Source organism: Aotus nancymaae, unplaced genomic scaffold, assembly GCF_030222135.1.
Source record: "Aotus nancymaae isolate 86718 unplaced genomic scaffold, 86718_ANA_hifiasm-v0.15.2.pri h1tg000004l, whole genome shotgun sequence".
Classification (NCBI taxonomy): Eukaryota; Metazoa; Chordata; class Mammalia; order Primates; family Aotidae; genus Aotus; species Aotus nancymaae.
The window spans coordinates 25,139,979-25,156,253 of NW_026988415.1; the positions used below are offsets into that span (position 1 = coordinate 25,139,979).

General features: G+C 38.4%; 1 protein-coding gene across 15 annotated transcripts in view; it reads left to right on the top strand.

Annotated features, from left to right (window-relative positions):
• The window catches only part of THOC2 (THO complex subunit 2), a 137,185-nt gene that overhangs the window by 5,675 nt on the left and 115,235 nt on the right, over positions 1–16,275 (top strand). For all 15 annotated transcript variants that reach the window (XR_010336935.1, XR_010336936.1, XM_064361331.1 and 12 more), the window contains exon 2: positions 15,292–15,350. Coding sequence is in view for 13 of the 15 variants with exons in the window: in XM_064361331.1 (XP_064217401.1) it covers positions 15,292–15,350 (59 nt within the window). In the remaining 2 variants the exon portion in view is untranslated. The remainder of the gene's footprint in view (positions 1–15,291; positions 15,351–16,275) is intronic.

The following is a 16,275-nucleotide window of genomic DNA, read 5'->3' on the forward strand; positions in this document are numbered from 1 at the left end:
AGGGATACCTGTTTTATTTCTTAAAAAATTACTTTTAACTAATTTTATTTTGAGACAGGGTCTTGCTTTGTCACCTAGGTTGGAGTACAGTCATATGATCACGGCTTACTGCAGACTTAACCCTGGCTCAAGGGATCTTCCTGCTTCAGCCTCCTGAATAGCTGGGGCTACAGGTGCATGCCACCATGCCTGGCTAATTAAAAACATTTTTTTTGGTGTGTGTATGTGTAGGGATGGGGTTTTGCTATATTGCCCAGGCTGGTTACAGACTCCTGGCTTCAAGTGATCCTCCCACTTCAGCCTCCCAAAGTGTTGGCATTACAAGCATGAGCCACTGCGCCCAGCCAAAGGAATACCTCTTTTATAGTAGGGAAATAGAAGTATCTATTATGCAAGTAAATTGCCTTATTGTAATAACCTTTCAATGATTCCATACACAATTTGACCAAATCTTTGAGATTCTAAGTAATAGTCATGATGAAATTGTCATCTGTGTCCTAATGAACATGTTTATAGCCTGGTGACTGACAATATATAATTATATTTCAGTTATTTCTTAAAGTTATGTAATGATGACTGTACCATTAGCCTAGGTAGGAGTTTGGAACACTGACGCAACCCCTTCCCCTCAATGATTGGAAGGCTTTTTGCAAAAGACATGCATTAAGATTGTTAAATAGAAATAGAGCTATGGAAAATGTAAGAAAACAAATCCATTGTTATATGGAGAATTGCTTTTTAAAATTTTTTTTGAGACAGAGTCTCACTCTGTTGCTCAGGCTGGAGTGCAGTGACACAGTCTTGGCTCACTGTAGCTTTGATCTCTCGGGCTTAAGTGAATAAGGAGGAATTTTAAACAATTATTTTATTTCTCTCTCTCATCTTTTCCTCTTCTCTCTCTTTTTTCTTTTTTCTGTATGAAGGAATATTTGAAATTGCATTTTAGTAGCCTGAGTACAAAAGGAAAGATGAGTTACTTGATTCTGTTAAATTCTTCTTTCAAAGACATGGTGCTTCCTGATACTATTTTGAGACAGCGTCTTACTCTGTTGCCCAGGCTGGAGTGCAGTGGTGTGATCTTGGCCCACTGCAACTTCTGCCTCCTGGGTTCAAGTGATTCTCTTGCTTCAGCCTCCCGAGTAGCTGGGATTACAGACATACGCCACCAAGCCCAGCTGATTTTTGTAGTTTTAGTAGAGACAGGATTTTACCATACTGGCTAGGCTAGTGTCAAACTCCTGGCCTCAAGTGATCTGCCCTCCTCTGCCTCTTAAAAGTGCTGGGGTTATAGGCGTGAGCCACTGTGCCTGGCCCCTGGTATTATATTCTAAAGAGAATTGACCCTATAGGGGAAGTGAGAACCCAAAGAGGGAATTATTTTAATATTTCATAGTAAATATTGAAACAACCTTGATGTACTTATATATCTCCTCTCCACAAAAGACCTAGATGGTGGACATTTTTAGGTTATATCTTCTGATGCTAGTCTGAAGCAGATGTTATTTCTGTGTTGCCTACTGGAAGATTTTGTTTTATATTCCAGATAAACTTACAGTAGGTTTAACATATTTTGTGAAATTAGAAGCTTAATCAGTGTTTTTGTTTTCTTGTTTTGAGATAGGGTCTCACTCTTTTCCCCAGGCTGGAGTGCAGTGGTACGGTCACCACTCATCGTAGCCTCGAGCTTCAGGCTTACACGATCCTCCCAGCTCAACCTCCCAAGTAGCTGGGACTATAGGCATGTGCTACCACACTTGGCTAATTTTCTTTTCTTTTTTTCTTTTGTAGAAATGGGGTCTCACTTGTTGGCCAGGCTGGTCTTGAACTCGTGTGCTAAAGTGGTCTCCTACCTCAGCCTCCTAAAGTGTTGGGATTACAGGCATGAGCCACCATACCCAACCTTAACCAGTGTTCTTAACCACTGTTCTCTTTTCAACCCATTTGAAGGCCTGTCTAGTTCTCCAGGGAGATAGTTGAAAGTACTTGGGACCAAACTTAAACCAGCTTACCATTTGTAAGGTACTCTCAGAATAATTTTTTTTTTTTAGTGAGAAATGTTTAATAGCTAAATGACATTTTCTTTCTTTCTTTTTTTTTTTTTTTGAGATGGGGTCTCGCTCTGTCACCGTAGAGTGCAGGCTGGAGTGCAGTGGTGTGATCATGGCTCACTGCAGTCTCAACTTACTGGGCTCTGGCGATCCTCCTACCTAAGCCTCCCGAGTAGCTGGGACCACAGGCATGTGCCACCATGCTCTGCTAATTGTGTTTTTGGTAGACACAGGGTTTCACCATGTTACTCAAGCTGGTCTTGAACTCCTGAGCTCAAGTGATGTTACCAGGTTTCACCATGTTACTCAAGCTGGTCTTGAATTCCTGAACTCAAGCGATTCACCCACGTTGGCCTCCCAAAGTACTGGGATTACAAGTGTGAGCTACCATGCCTGGCCTGACATTTTTAAACTAAAGATTTAATTTAGTAAATGCTCTCCATTGCCTTTTTTTTTTTTTTTTTTTTTTGGAGACAGTCTCGCTCTGTTGCCCAGGCTGGAGTGCAGTGATGAGATCTCAGCTCACTGCAACCTCTGTCTCCTGGGTTCATGCGATTCTCTGGCCTCAGCCTGCAGAGTAGCTGGGATTACAGGTGCATACCACCACACCCACTTAATTTTTGTATTTTTAGTGGCGATGGGGTTTTATCATGTTGGCCAGGCTGGTCTCAAACTCCTGACCTCAAGTGATCCACCCACCTTAGCCTCCCAGAGTTCTGAGACTACAGGTGTGAGCCACAGCTTCCATTGCCTTTTTATTCTTTGGTTTTGAACATAATTTTGTGAAACCTAGAAGTGAATTGTTGACCAGCAAAAGTTTACTCTGTTGACTTTTAATAACCTCACCCCGCTCATCTTGAATGATAGAGTATTGATATAATCATAAGACACAGAGGTGAGCTGCAAGGTTATGTATAATCTGCAAAGTAGATAATCTCTCTGTGGATGATTGTAATCTGGCATCTTATTTAGCCTTAGATGTGATATATATAAATAAGTCTTAAAAAATGAAACAGGTATTCCTTAGTTATAACAGGAAACTAAAAACACTAAGAATTTTCCCCCAACAAGTAGATGTATCTCTGTGCTCTTTTCCCTAAGTAATTCACTTGTAGAAGACCACCAGGATTCTTTTTTTTTTTTTTTTTTTAATGAGAGAAAGAAAGAAAGAGAAAGAAAAAGGGGTGGAAAGAACAGGATTCTTGCTCTATTACCCAGGCTGGAATGCAATCTAAAAATAGGTATTAAAAACCTCTTTTATGCCGATAATTGTGCTTAACAACGGAGACAGGAAGGAATAAGGGAAGAAAATAACAAACAAACAGCTAACCAATATTTCATTCAAGTCTGTGAAATGTTATGCAAATGCTGAAGAGTGATTTACTTCCAATTATGTAGTCACTGTCAAAATAGGTGTAATGTGATACTGAGAAAAATGTATGTTCTGTGGACCTGGGGTGGACAATTCTATAAATATTCACTAAGTTTACTTATTCCAGGTCTAAGTTCAAATCATAGATGTCCCTATTAATTTTCTATGTTGTTGATCCATTGAATATTAACAATGTGGTGTCAGAATCTCCCGCTATTATTGTGTGGGAGTTCAGGTCTCTTTATAAGTCGTCAAGAACTTGTCTTATGTATCTGGGTGCTCCTGTATTGGGTGCATATATATTTATGATCATTAACTCCTGTTGTTGCATTGATTCTTTTACCATTATGTAATGTCCTTCTTTGTTTCTTTTAGTCTTTGTTACTGTTAAAGTCTATTTTGTGAGAGACGAAAGTTGCTCTTTTTTTTTTGCTCTCCCGGTGAATCTTCCTCCATCCCTTTGTTTTGAGTCTTTGTATCTAGTTGCTTGTGAAATAGATCTGGATACAGCATACCGACGGGTTTTGACTTTTTGTTCAATTTACCTGTCTGTCTTTGATTGGGGCATTTAATCCATTTAAATTTAGAATTAATATTAATATTTGTGAGTTCAATATTGTCATTTAATGCTAGCTGGCTATTTTGCCCATTAGTTGATGTAGATTCTTCATTATAGAGATACTCTTTACGTTTTGGTAAGTTTTTGGGATGACTGATACTGGTTGTTCCTTTCTGTTTGTAGTGCTTCTTTCAGAAGCTCTTTTGTAAAGCAGGCCTGGTGATGATGAAATCTCTGAGTGCTTGCTTGTTCGTGAAAAATTTTATTTTTCCTTCGCTTATGAAGCTTAGTTTGGCGGGATATGAGATTCTGGGTTGAAAATTCTTTTCTTTGAGGATATTGAATATTGACCCCCACTCTCTTCTAGTTTGTAGGGTTTCTGGTGAGAGGTCTGCTGTGAGTCTGATAGGCTTCCCTTTATGCGTAACGTGACCTTTCTCTCTAGCTGCCCTTAGAATTTTCTCCTTTATTTCAACCCTAGTGAATGTAGTGATTATGTGTCTTGGAGTTGCTCTACTTGAGGAATATCTTTGTGGTGGTCTCTGGATTAGCTGGAGTTGAGTATTGTCCTGCTTTACTAGATTAGGAAAGTTTTCCTGAATAATATCCTGAAGAATGTTTTCCAACTTGGATTCATTCTCTTCATGACATTCAGGTATACCTATTAATCGTAAATTAGGTCTTTTCACATAGTCCCATATTTCTTGGAGACTTTGCTCATTCCTTTTTACTCTTTCTTCTCTAATCTTGTCTTCTCATTTCATTTCATTAAGTTGGTCTTCGACCTCTGATAGCCTTTTTTCTGCTTGATCAATTCGACTGTTAAAACCTGTGCATCCTTCGCGAAGTTCTCGTATTGTGTTCTTCAGTTCCATTAATTCACTTATATTCCTCTCTAAGTTGTCTATTCTCGTTAGCATTTCGTCAAACCTTTTTTCGAGGTTCTTAGTTTCTTTACATTGGGCTAGAACATGTTCTTTTAGCTCACTAAAGTTCCTTATTATCCACTTTCTGAAGCCTAAATCTGTTAATGGAACGCACTCGTTCTCCATCAGGCTTTGTTCTCTTGATGAGGAACTGTGATCCCCTGTAGAAGGAGAGGCATTCTGATCTTGGGTGTTCTCAGCCTTTTTATGCTGGTTTCTTCCCATCGTTGTGAGTTTATCCACCTGTCGTCTTTGTAATTGCCTACTTTCAAATTAGGTCTCTGAGTGGATGTCCAACTTGTTGATTCCCAGCGCCAAAATCTGAGCAACCCACTGCGCCGGCCAAAACAGCGGCATTAAGATTCGTGGTGCTTTTCTGCTTGGGAATCTCCAGTCTGGCTTCCCTCTTGAGTCCCTTCTTCAATCAGGTAAATGGGTGACTCTGCCTTCCCAGAGCTCCAAATGTCGACCAAAAGGGGACCCAGTCCCGTTTACTCTGCACCAAGAACCGCCATGCCAAGGCGCCAGCAAAACTGCCACGCCGGCCACAAGAGTCGCCCTGGTGACCCGTGGGGCTCCTCCGCTTGGAATCTTCCAGTCCGTGGGTAACAAAAATTCGTCTGAAAGTGTGGCGTCCTCTCGTTCTGTGCGCTTTCTCTGGGAGCTACAATCCCGAGCTGCTAGTGATCAGCCATCTTGGATCTCTCTTGACCACCAGGATTCTTAAAGAAACTACCATTTCTGAATGTTACATTTGTCTTATTATGTCCCTGCCTAAGTCTTAAAATTATTTGTTTCATTGACTAGAAAAAGGATTACTAGATATAAAAGAGTAAGAAACTCTATATGAATTCATTGGCTCTCTTACTTTAAAGGCTTGTGCAAGTTGGAATAATTCTTTTTTCTAAATTGTGAAATGTAACAAAAATACAGAGAAGTGCATGAAACCTCAATATAAAATCTCTGTAAAATGCACATCCATGTAACTTACACCCAGGTCAAGGCAACATACCCTCTTTCCGATCAAACCTTTCGCGCCTCCCATGTAGTGACCATTATCGTGACATTTATGGTTTTCCCCTTTCTTGATTTTTCTCTTTTTAATCTTGCAGCTTCAACTCAAAGGAACTTTCTTGCTTTTGTTCGCAGTGTCATTACCCAATATGTTTAATTTTTTTCTTGAACTTCACATAAATGAAATCATTGAATATTTATCTGACCGTATCTGGCTGCTTTTGCTTGACAATTAGGACTTTAGGATTCATCCATGTTGTATGTTTGCAGTTTATTCCTTTTCCTTTTTTTTTAGTTCATTCATTTTCATAGTTGCAAAATACTCCATTATATACCAGTATTTGTTTATTTTTCATGCTGTTTTGTTGATAAACATTTTTGTTGCTTCTAGTTTTTTTGGCTACTACTAACAGTGCCAATAGAAACATTATTATACACCAGTTTTAGTATATACAAGCATGTGTTTTTGTGGAGTATATACTAGGTATAGAATCTCTGGGTTATAGGTTACACATTAGCTCTGTGACATATTGCCAACCTGTTTCAATGTGTACCCCCACCAGCAGTATATGAGTTGACCTTGTTTCACATTGTCACTACATTTGATATTGTCAGACTTAAATTTTTTGTAAATATGTATGTAATGGTATTTTATTGTGGCTTATATTTTCATGAGCATCTTTTTATATGTTGTTGGTCATTTGGAGTACTTATTTCTTTTTTTTTTTTTTTTTTTTTGAGACAGTGTCTTGCTTTGTCACCCAGGCTGGAGGGTAGTGGTGTGATCTTGGCTCACTGCAACTGCTGCCTCCTGGGTTCGAGCAATTCTTGTGCCTCAGCCTCCTGAGTAGCTGGGATTACAGGCGTGTGCCACCACACTCGGCTAATTTTTATATTTTTGTAGAGATGGGGTTTCACCATGTTGGGCAGGCTGGTCTTGAACTCCACTCAGGTGATTTACCCGCCTTGGCCTCCCAAAGTGCTGGGAACCAGCACATCCGGCCTGGAGTTATTTCTTTTTGCGAAAGGCCTCTATTTTATCTTTTGCCTTTTTTGCTACTGAGTTGCTTGCATTTCTCTCATTGATTTGTAGGGGTTCTTTATGTAGTCTGTATTTGAGCCCTTCGTGGGTTTCACTGTATGCATTACGACTATCTTTCTTTTTTTTTTTTAATTTTACTTTAAGTTCTGGGATACCTGTGCAGAATGTGCAGGTTTGTTACATAGGTATACATGTGCCATGATGGTTTGCTGCACCTATCAACCAGTCATCTAGGTTTTAAGCCCTGCATGCATTAGGTATTTGTCTTAATGCTCTTCCTCCTTTTACCCCCCAACCCTCGACAGGCCCCGGTTTGTGATGTTCCCCTCCCTGTGTCCATGCGTTTTCATTGTTCAGCTCCCACTTACGAGTGAGAACATGTGGTGTTTGGTTTTCTGTTCCTGTGTTTGCTGAGAATGATAGTTTCTAGCTTCATCCATGTCCCTGCAAAGGATATGAACTCATTCTTTTTTATGGCTGCATAGTATTCCATGGTGTGTATGTGCCACATTTTCTTTACCCAGTCTTAATCATTGATGGGCATTCGGGTTGGTTCCAAGTCTTTGCTATTGTGAATAGTGCTGTAGTAAACATACATGTGCATGTGTCTTTATAGTAGAATTATTTATAATCCTTTGGGTATATACCCAGTAATGGAATTGCTGGGTCAAATGGTATTTCTGGTTCTAGATCCTTGAGGAATTGTCACACTGTCTTCCACAGTGGTTGAACTAATTTACACTCCCACTGACAGTGTAAAAATGTGTCATTGGCAGCAAATACTCTTGTTTTCTTTGAAGTGACAGGCTCACTTGTTTTTTTTTTTTTTTGAGAAAAACCAATTTTTGAGAAAATTCCTGTGAAAGACCCATGTCTGAATAATCATAGTTTGTCTTTTAGTCATTCTTTCAAGTAAAAAATGGTATTTCGCAAAATAAGCTAATTCGGCTTACAGTTCAAACAGTTGCACAAGTGCTTTACCTGTAGACAAATACTCTGGTTGTATTTGGGTGTATGGCAGAAATTATCTATGCACACTTTTAAATTTCATCACATAGGCTATTAAAAGGATGTGTTCTTAAAAAATACATCTTTCGCCAGGTGCAGTGGCTCGCTCCTGTAATCTCAGCACTTTGGGAGGCCGAGGCGGGCAGATCACTTGAGGTCAGGAGTTCGAGACCAGCCTGGCCAACATGGGGAAACTCCGTCTCTACTGAAAATACAAAAATTAGCTAGGCGTGGTGTGCATGCCTGTAATCCCAGCTACTCAGGAGGCTGAGGCAGGAGGATTGCTTGAGCCTGGGAGGCAGAGGCTACAGTGAGCCAAGATCACACCACTGTACTCCAGCCTGAGCGACAGAGCAAGACTTCGTCTAAAACAAAACAAAACAAAACAAAACAAAACAAAAAAAAAACATCACCCAAACAACGTGTTCTCAGGGCTCAGGATTTGACAAAATGGACAACTTTTCTTTTTTAATGTGGTTGAAAAAAAAATGAGATCTACCATCTTAACAAATTTTAAGTGAGCTGTACAATATTGTCAACTATAAGTACAATGTTAGCAGATCTTCTCTTGATCTTTTTCATCTTCTGTGAGCTGAACTTTATACCCATTATGCACCAACTCCACATTTTCCCCTTCCGGCAGCCTCTGACAACCGCCAGTCTACATTTTGCTTCTGAGTTTGACTGCTTTAGATACTTTATGTAAGTGGAATCATACAGCATTTGTCCTGTGGCTGGCTTCTTACCTTAGCATACTGTCCTTAAGGTTTATCCACACTGTAGCACGTGACAAGATTTCCTTTTTTATGGCTGAATAATGTTTGATTTCATAGATGTACACTATGTTTTCTTTGTTCGCTCTTCTATTGGTGGACATTTAGGTTGTTTCTACCTCTAGGCTATTGTAAATAATGCTGCATTGAATGTGGGAGTGCAGCTATTTCTTTGAGATCCTGACCTAAATTCTTTTGGATAAATACCCAGAAGTAGGAATGCTGGATCATATGGTAGTTCTACTTTTAATTTTTTGAGGAATCTCTATACTGTTTCCGTAACAGTTGCTTTACTTTATTTTATTTTATTTTTTAGAGAGACAGGCTCTTGCTTTGTCACCCAGGCTGGATGGAGTACAGTGGTGCATTCATAGCTCACTGTAGCCTTGAACTCCTGGACTCAAGTGGTCCTCCTTCCTCAGCCTCCCAAGTGGCTGGGACTATAGGCACATGCCACCATGACCTGCTAATTTAAAAAATTTTTTTGTAGAGATGGGGTCTTGCTAGGTTGCCCAGGCTGGTCTTGAACTCCTGGACTCAAGCAATTCTCATGCCTCGGCCTCCCGAAAGGCTAGGATTACCTGAGCCACCACGCTTGGCAAGAGTGCCCTTTTATCTACTTCTTCAACACTTATTTTTTGTCTTTTTGGTAATAGCCATTCTGATAGGTGTGAGGTGATAACTCATTGCAGTTTAAATTTGCATTTCCCTAATAGTGATTTTGAGCTTTTTTTTTTCTGCCTCTTGGTCACTTGCGTGTCTTTTGAGAAGTATCTTCTCAAATCCTTTGCCCATTTTAAAATTGGGCTGTTTTCTTGAGTTGAATTCTTTATATATTTTGGATATTAACCCCGTATTAGACATTTGGCTTGCAGGTATTTTCTCCAAATCCATAGGTTGTCTCCATCACATTGTTAATTTAATTGTTTCCTTTCCTGTGTAAAAACTTTTTTTTTTTTTTTTTTGAGATGCAGTCTTACTCTGTTGCCCAGGCTGGAGTTCAGTGGCAAGACCTCAGCTCACTGCAATCTCTGCCTCCTGGGTTCAAGCGATTCTCCTGCCTCAGCCTCCTCAGTAGCTGAGATTACAGGCATGCGCCACCATGCCTGGCTAATTTTTGTATTTTTAGTAGAGATGGGGGTTTTGTCATGTTGGCCAGGCTGGTCTCGAACTTTTGACCTCAGGTGATCTGCCTGCCTTGGCCTCCCAAAGTGCTAGGATTACAGGCATGGGCCACTGCACCCGGCTTCCTGTGTAGAAACTTTTTTGTTTGATGTAATCCTAATTGTCTGTTTTTCCTTTAATTACTTGAGCTTTTGGGGTCAAATCTAAAAAATTATAACCCAGGCCAATGTTGAGTAGCTCTCCCCCTATTTTTTAGGATTTTTATAGTTCCACGTCTTACATTTAAGTCTTTAATTCATTTTGACTTGATTTTTGTTTATGGTGTGAAATAAGTGTCCAGTTTCATTGTTCTGTATACAGATATTAAGTTTTCCCAATATTCTTTATTGAAGAGACTGTCTTTTTCCCGTTATGTGTTCTTGGTACCCTTTGTCGAAAATTAATTGACTGTAAATGCATGTGTTAATATCAGGGTTCTCTATTCTGTTCCATTGGTTGATGTGTCTGTTTTTATGCCAGCTCCATGCTGTTTTAATTACCATAGCTTTGTAATATACAATTGGCTGGCCTTATCTTTAGTTTGTTGGCGGCATCCACAGATTCAACCAACTCTAGGTCAAAACCTGTGGATATGGAGGGCTGACTAAGTATTTTCTATCTACAGTTGGTTAGCTCTGCAGATGTGGAACCTGCAGAAACAGAGGGATGACTCTATATATGCTGTATATAAGGGACTTTTGAGCATCTGTGAATTTGGTGTGTGTGGAAGATGGTCCTGGAACCAATCCCCTTTGGATACAGTGGGCCAACTTTAGTTTGAAGTCAAATAGGGTGATACTTCTAGCTTTTTCCTTTTTGTTCAAGATTGCCTTGGCTATTTGTTTTTTGTTTGTTTGCTTGTTTGTTTTTTGGTTCCATATAAATTTAAGGATTTTTCTGTTTCTGTGAATAATGTCATTGGTGCTTTGATAGAGATTGCATTGAGTCTTTATATATCTTTGGGTAGCATGAACATTTAAACAATCTTAATTATACTAATCAATGAACATGGAATATCTTTACATTTTTTTGTCTTCTTCAGTTTCTTTCATCAGCATAGTTTGTGGTTTATAGATCTTTCACCTCCATGGTTAAATTTCTTCCTAAGTATCTTATTTTATTTTTTGTAGCTATTTTATTTTTATTCTTATTATTCTCTTTTTGTCATTCTTGGAATGCTATAATGTAGCTATTTTAAGTGGAATAAAAATATTTTTTCAGGTAGTTCATTGTTAGTATATAGAAACACTGCCTATTTTTGTGTGTTGATTTTTATATCCTGTGACTTTACCCTATTTATTATTTTATTTTATTTTATTTTTTAATATTTTTTCACCTTGATGGATACAGCGTATTTATTATTTCTAACAACTTTATGGTGTAGTCATTAGGATTTTCTAAATGTAAGATCATTTTGTCAGCAGAGACAATTTCACTTCTTTTCTTGTTTGGATGACTTTCATTTCTTCTTTTTGCCTAATTGCTCTGGCAAGGACTTTTAGTACTCTGTTGAAGTGGTGAGGGTCAGCATGAACCTGATCTTACAGGAAAAACTTTCACCTTTTCACTGTGGAATATAATGTTAGCTGTGGGCTTGTTATTTATGGCCTTTTTTTGTGTGCGTGTTGAGGAACATTCTTTCTATAGTTAGTATGTATATTTTTTTGATATGGGGTCTTGCTCTGTCAGCCAGGCTGGTGTGCAGTGGTGAGATCTCGGCTCACTGCAACACTGCAGCCTCCACCTCCTGGGTTTGAGCGGTTCTCCTGCCTCAGCCTTCCAAGTAGCTGGGATTACAGGCACGTGCCACCACACCCGGCTAATTTTTATTTTTAGTAGAGGTGGGGTTTCACCATGTTGGCCAGGCTGATCTCCAACTCCTGACCTCAAGTGATCCTCTTGCCTTGGCCTCCCAAAGTGCTGGGATTGCAGGGGTGAGCCACTGCACTCAGCCTCTATAGTTAATTGTTGAGAGTTTTATCATAAAAGGGTATTAAATTTTGTCAAATTTTTTTTGACATCCAATGAGATGATGAAGTGATTTTTATCCTTCGTTCTATTAATGTGTCACATTTAGTGTATGTTGTATCATCTTTGCATCCCAGGGATAAATCCACTGTGATCATAGTGAATGGTTTTTTTTTTTTTAGACAGAGTGTTGCTCTGTTACCCAGGCTAGAGTGCAGTGGCGCAATCTCGGCTCGCTGCAACTGCCACCTCCTGGGTTCAAGCAATTCTCCTGTCTCAGTCTCATGAGTAGGGGGGATTACTGGTGCGTGCCACCACTGGCGGCTAATTTTTGTATTTTTAGTAGAGATGAAGTTTCATTATGTTGGTCAGGCTGGTCTCAAACTCCTGACGTTGTGATCTGCCCGCCTCGGCCTCCCAAAGTGCTGGAATTACAGGCATGAGCCTCTGTGCCCAGCCGGTGAATGATCCTTTTAATGTGCTGTTAAATTCTGTTTGCTGGTGTTTGTTGAGGATATTTTAATCTGTGTTTATAAGATGCATTGACCTGTAATTTTCTTTTTTTATAATGTTTTTGTCTGGCTCTGGTATCGTGGTATCGTAGCCTCTTAAATTCCTTTTTTTTTCTGTCTAATTTGTTGTAATGTTTTCTCTTTTTCTAATATTATTTGAATTTTTTTCTTTATTAAATATCTAGCTAAAGATTTGTCAGTTTTGTTGATCTCTTTTAAAAAAACACCAGCTCTTAATTTTGATTTTTTTTTCTTTTCTTTATTTTATTATCATTTTTAAATTGAGACAAGGTCTCACTTTGTCACCCAGGTTGGAGTGCAGTGGCGCTATCTTGGCTCACTGCAGCCTTGACCTCCTTGGCTCAAGTGATCCTCCCACCTCAGCTCCCCAAGTAGCTGGGACTACCGGCATGGGCCACTATGCCTGGCTAAATTTTTCTATTTTTTTGTAGAGACAGGGTTTCGCCATTGTTGCCCAGGTTGGTCTTGAATTCCTGAGCTCAAGCGATCTGCCAGCTTTGGCCTGTCAAAGTGCTAGGATTACAAGCATGAGCCACCACGCCCAGCCGATTTTTGTTTTGTTTTTTAATTCTGTATTTCAGTTGTTTCTGCCCTAATTTTTGTTATTTCCTTCCTTCTGTTAACTTTGGACTTTGTTCTTCTTTTTCTAGTTCCTTGAAGTTTTGAGTTAGGCGGATTGAGATTAAAAAAAAAAAAAGGCATTTATAGGCCGAGCTCAGTGGCTCACGCCTGTATTCCTAGAACTGTGTGGGGCTAAGGTGAGCAGATTGCTTGAGCCCAGGAATTCAAGACCAGCCTGGGTAACATGGTGAAACCCTGTCTCTTTTAATACAAAATTAGCTGGACATGGGGCATGTACCTGTGGTCCTAGCTACTGGGGTATGGGGTTGGGGGGGCGCTGAGGCTGAGGTGGAAGGATCACTTGAGCCCAGAAGGTTGAGGCTGCAGTGAGCCAAGATTTTGCCATTGGATTCCAGCTTGGGTGATAGAATGAGATACTATGTCCAAAAAAAAAGCATTTATTGCTATAAATTTCCTCTTTTGAACTGCTTTTGCTGCATCTCATAAATTTTGGTATTTATGTTTTCGTTTTCATTTGTCTCAGGATATTTTTGAATTTCCTTTTTGATTTTGTTCTTTGATTCTTTGGTTGTTCAAGAATGTGTTTAATTTCCACATAATTGTGAACTTTCCAGTTTTCCTTCTGGTATTGATATCTAGTTTTATTCTATTCTGTTTGGAATATTTTCCAGTCTTTTAAAATTTGTTATTTTTTTGTGATCTAATGATCAGAAGGTTAGATCACATGTTAGAGCCTGGAAAAAGGTTTGTGTGTGCTTGAGAAGAATGTAGTCTCCTTATCTTGGGTGGCATGTTGTGTATATGTCTGTTAAATCCATTTGGCTTGTGGTATTATTCAAGCCTTCTGTTTCCTTATTGATCTTTTGTCTGGATATTCTATGGAAAGCAGTATATTGAAATTCCCTACTATTACTGTGTTGGTGTCTATTTTTTTCTTTAGCTCTGTCATATATATTCATACACTTTTGTCCTCCGATGTGGTATGTGTATATATTTATAATTGTTATATTTTCAAAGTATATTTGTCTAAGAGCCACTCCTGTTCTCTCTTAGCTAACATTTGAATGGAGTATCTTTATTCATCCTTTCACTTTCAGCCTATCTGTGTCCTTAAATCTAAAACTAGTTTCTTGTAGACAGCATACAGCTTTTTTAAAAAACCAACTCATCTTAAAAAAAAATCAGTTTAGCCGGGTACGGTGGCTCATGCCTGTAATTCCAGCACTTTGGAAGGCCAAGGTCGGTGGATCACCTGAGGTCAGGAGTTCGAGACCAGCCTGACCAACACAGAGAAACCCCCTCTCTACTAAAAATACAAAACTAGCCAGGTGTGGCAGCGCATGCCTGTAGTCCCAGCTACTCGGGAGGCTGAGGCAGGAGAATCGCTTGAACCTGGGAGGTGGAGGTTGTGGTGAGCCGAGATTGCGCCATTGCACTCCAGCCTGGGCAACAAGAGCTAAACTTCATCTCAAAAACAAAAAAAAACAAAACAAACCAATTTAGATACTTTGTCTTTAGATGTGGAACTAGATCTTACATTTAAGGTAATTAGTGATAGGAAAGGACTTACTACTGCCATTTTGTTAATTGTTTTTCTGTTTTGGAGCTCTTCTGTTCTTTTCCTCTTTTGCTCTCTTCCTTTGTATTTTATTATATTTTTCTATTTTTCCTTGCAATTTGTTTGTTCAAGAGATTGGGTCACTCTCTATTAGATTTCCCCATAGCTTGAATTTTGGTGATTGTATCCCTATGGTATCTCTTAATATATTCCCCTGTGGTCTTTTTCTGTAAATTGATAGTTGGATCTAGATGGCTTGATCAGATTTTGATTCATGTTTCTCCACCCCCAAAGACAACTTCATAGGTGGGTGATGCTTTCTTTTCTTTTCTTCTTCTTCTTCTTCTTTTTTTTTTTTTTTGGTGAGATAAGGTCTCACTCTGCTGGAATTACAGGCGTGAGCCACCATATCTAGCCTGCATGGTGTTTTCTTTCATCAGAATCTGGAGACACATAATGTTTCATAGTCTCTTTTTGTAATGTGAGCAGCCATTGGTAGATGCCTAGATTTTTTAATTAATTAGGGATCTTAAAATGGTGATATTCTAATTTCATAATTCCTTCTTTTTTACTACAGAGATATTTCTAATCTTCTATGGGTTACCAGTGGTACAGTTAGTATATGAAAGGCAGAATAAATGCTTGATTAAATTTTTTTTATTTGTCAGTTGATATAATTTGTTCTATAAGAATCATCTCTTGTTAGAGTGGAAATTGAAACACATGTTTTCTGTTTTATTTTAGTTTGCATTTATGTCGGATCCTCAGTGAAAATAAAAGCCATGATAGTTCGACATACAGAGGTAAGATTTTTAAAAGTATCTTAGCTATCATTTTTGGCTTGATTACAATTAGTAACTATCCTGGTTTCTATTCATTGTTAGGCATGAAAACAAAAGGTATATAGTTCATTTTATATGAAGGTTTTACATGGTTATGTTAGAGTCAGGATTAAAATTGTAGTTATATTAAGACTATATATCTTACTATACCGATGTTATTTGACCTGCATTATAATGATATTCTATTGCTTGACTTATGTAATTAGGACTTGGTATATTTAGCTAAATTTCAGCAGTTGTTAGCTGTATCAATCATAAATATGAGAGAAAAGATAGCATGGAAAGAAAAATTGTTCTGATCTTATTTGCACTAGAAAGTTTCCAGAAACTGAGGTTTAGTGTTTTTACTAAAGCTGGTTATGTTTAGGTGCTGTCTGGGGATCTTGTTAAAGGCAGTTGTCATGGAAAACATTCACACAAAGGAGTTGTTTACTGCATTTCACAAATACGATTTGTTAAATAAAATATTTGTAATTAAACGGGATGTATTACAATTTTCTAGTAACTTTAGTTTTAAAGGATTTTACTATTAATGTTTTATTAATTTATAAAATTAGACCTGTGGATTTGGTAAAGAGGGCCAAAACTAAAAGCGATTGTGTCTAGTAAGTGTAAAGCATTTACGTTTGTAGTATTGTGAGGGGTAAAACCCACAGTGTATTTTTAAATTGTAAAATATGTTTTTATAACCCATATTCTATTTGAAGCCAAAAATCATTAGATAAAATTAATTATGGTCATTTAAAGTATGCGTTTGTGAATAGAAGGTAAAGAACAGAATTTTATATATATATGTGTTTTATTTTTGTTCTACCAAAAATTAATTATGACTTTCATAAGAGAGAGGATATACCTTTTTTTTTTTTTTTTTTTGAGACAGGGCCTC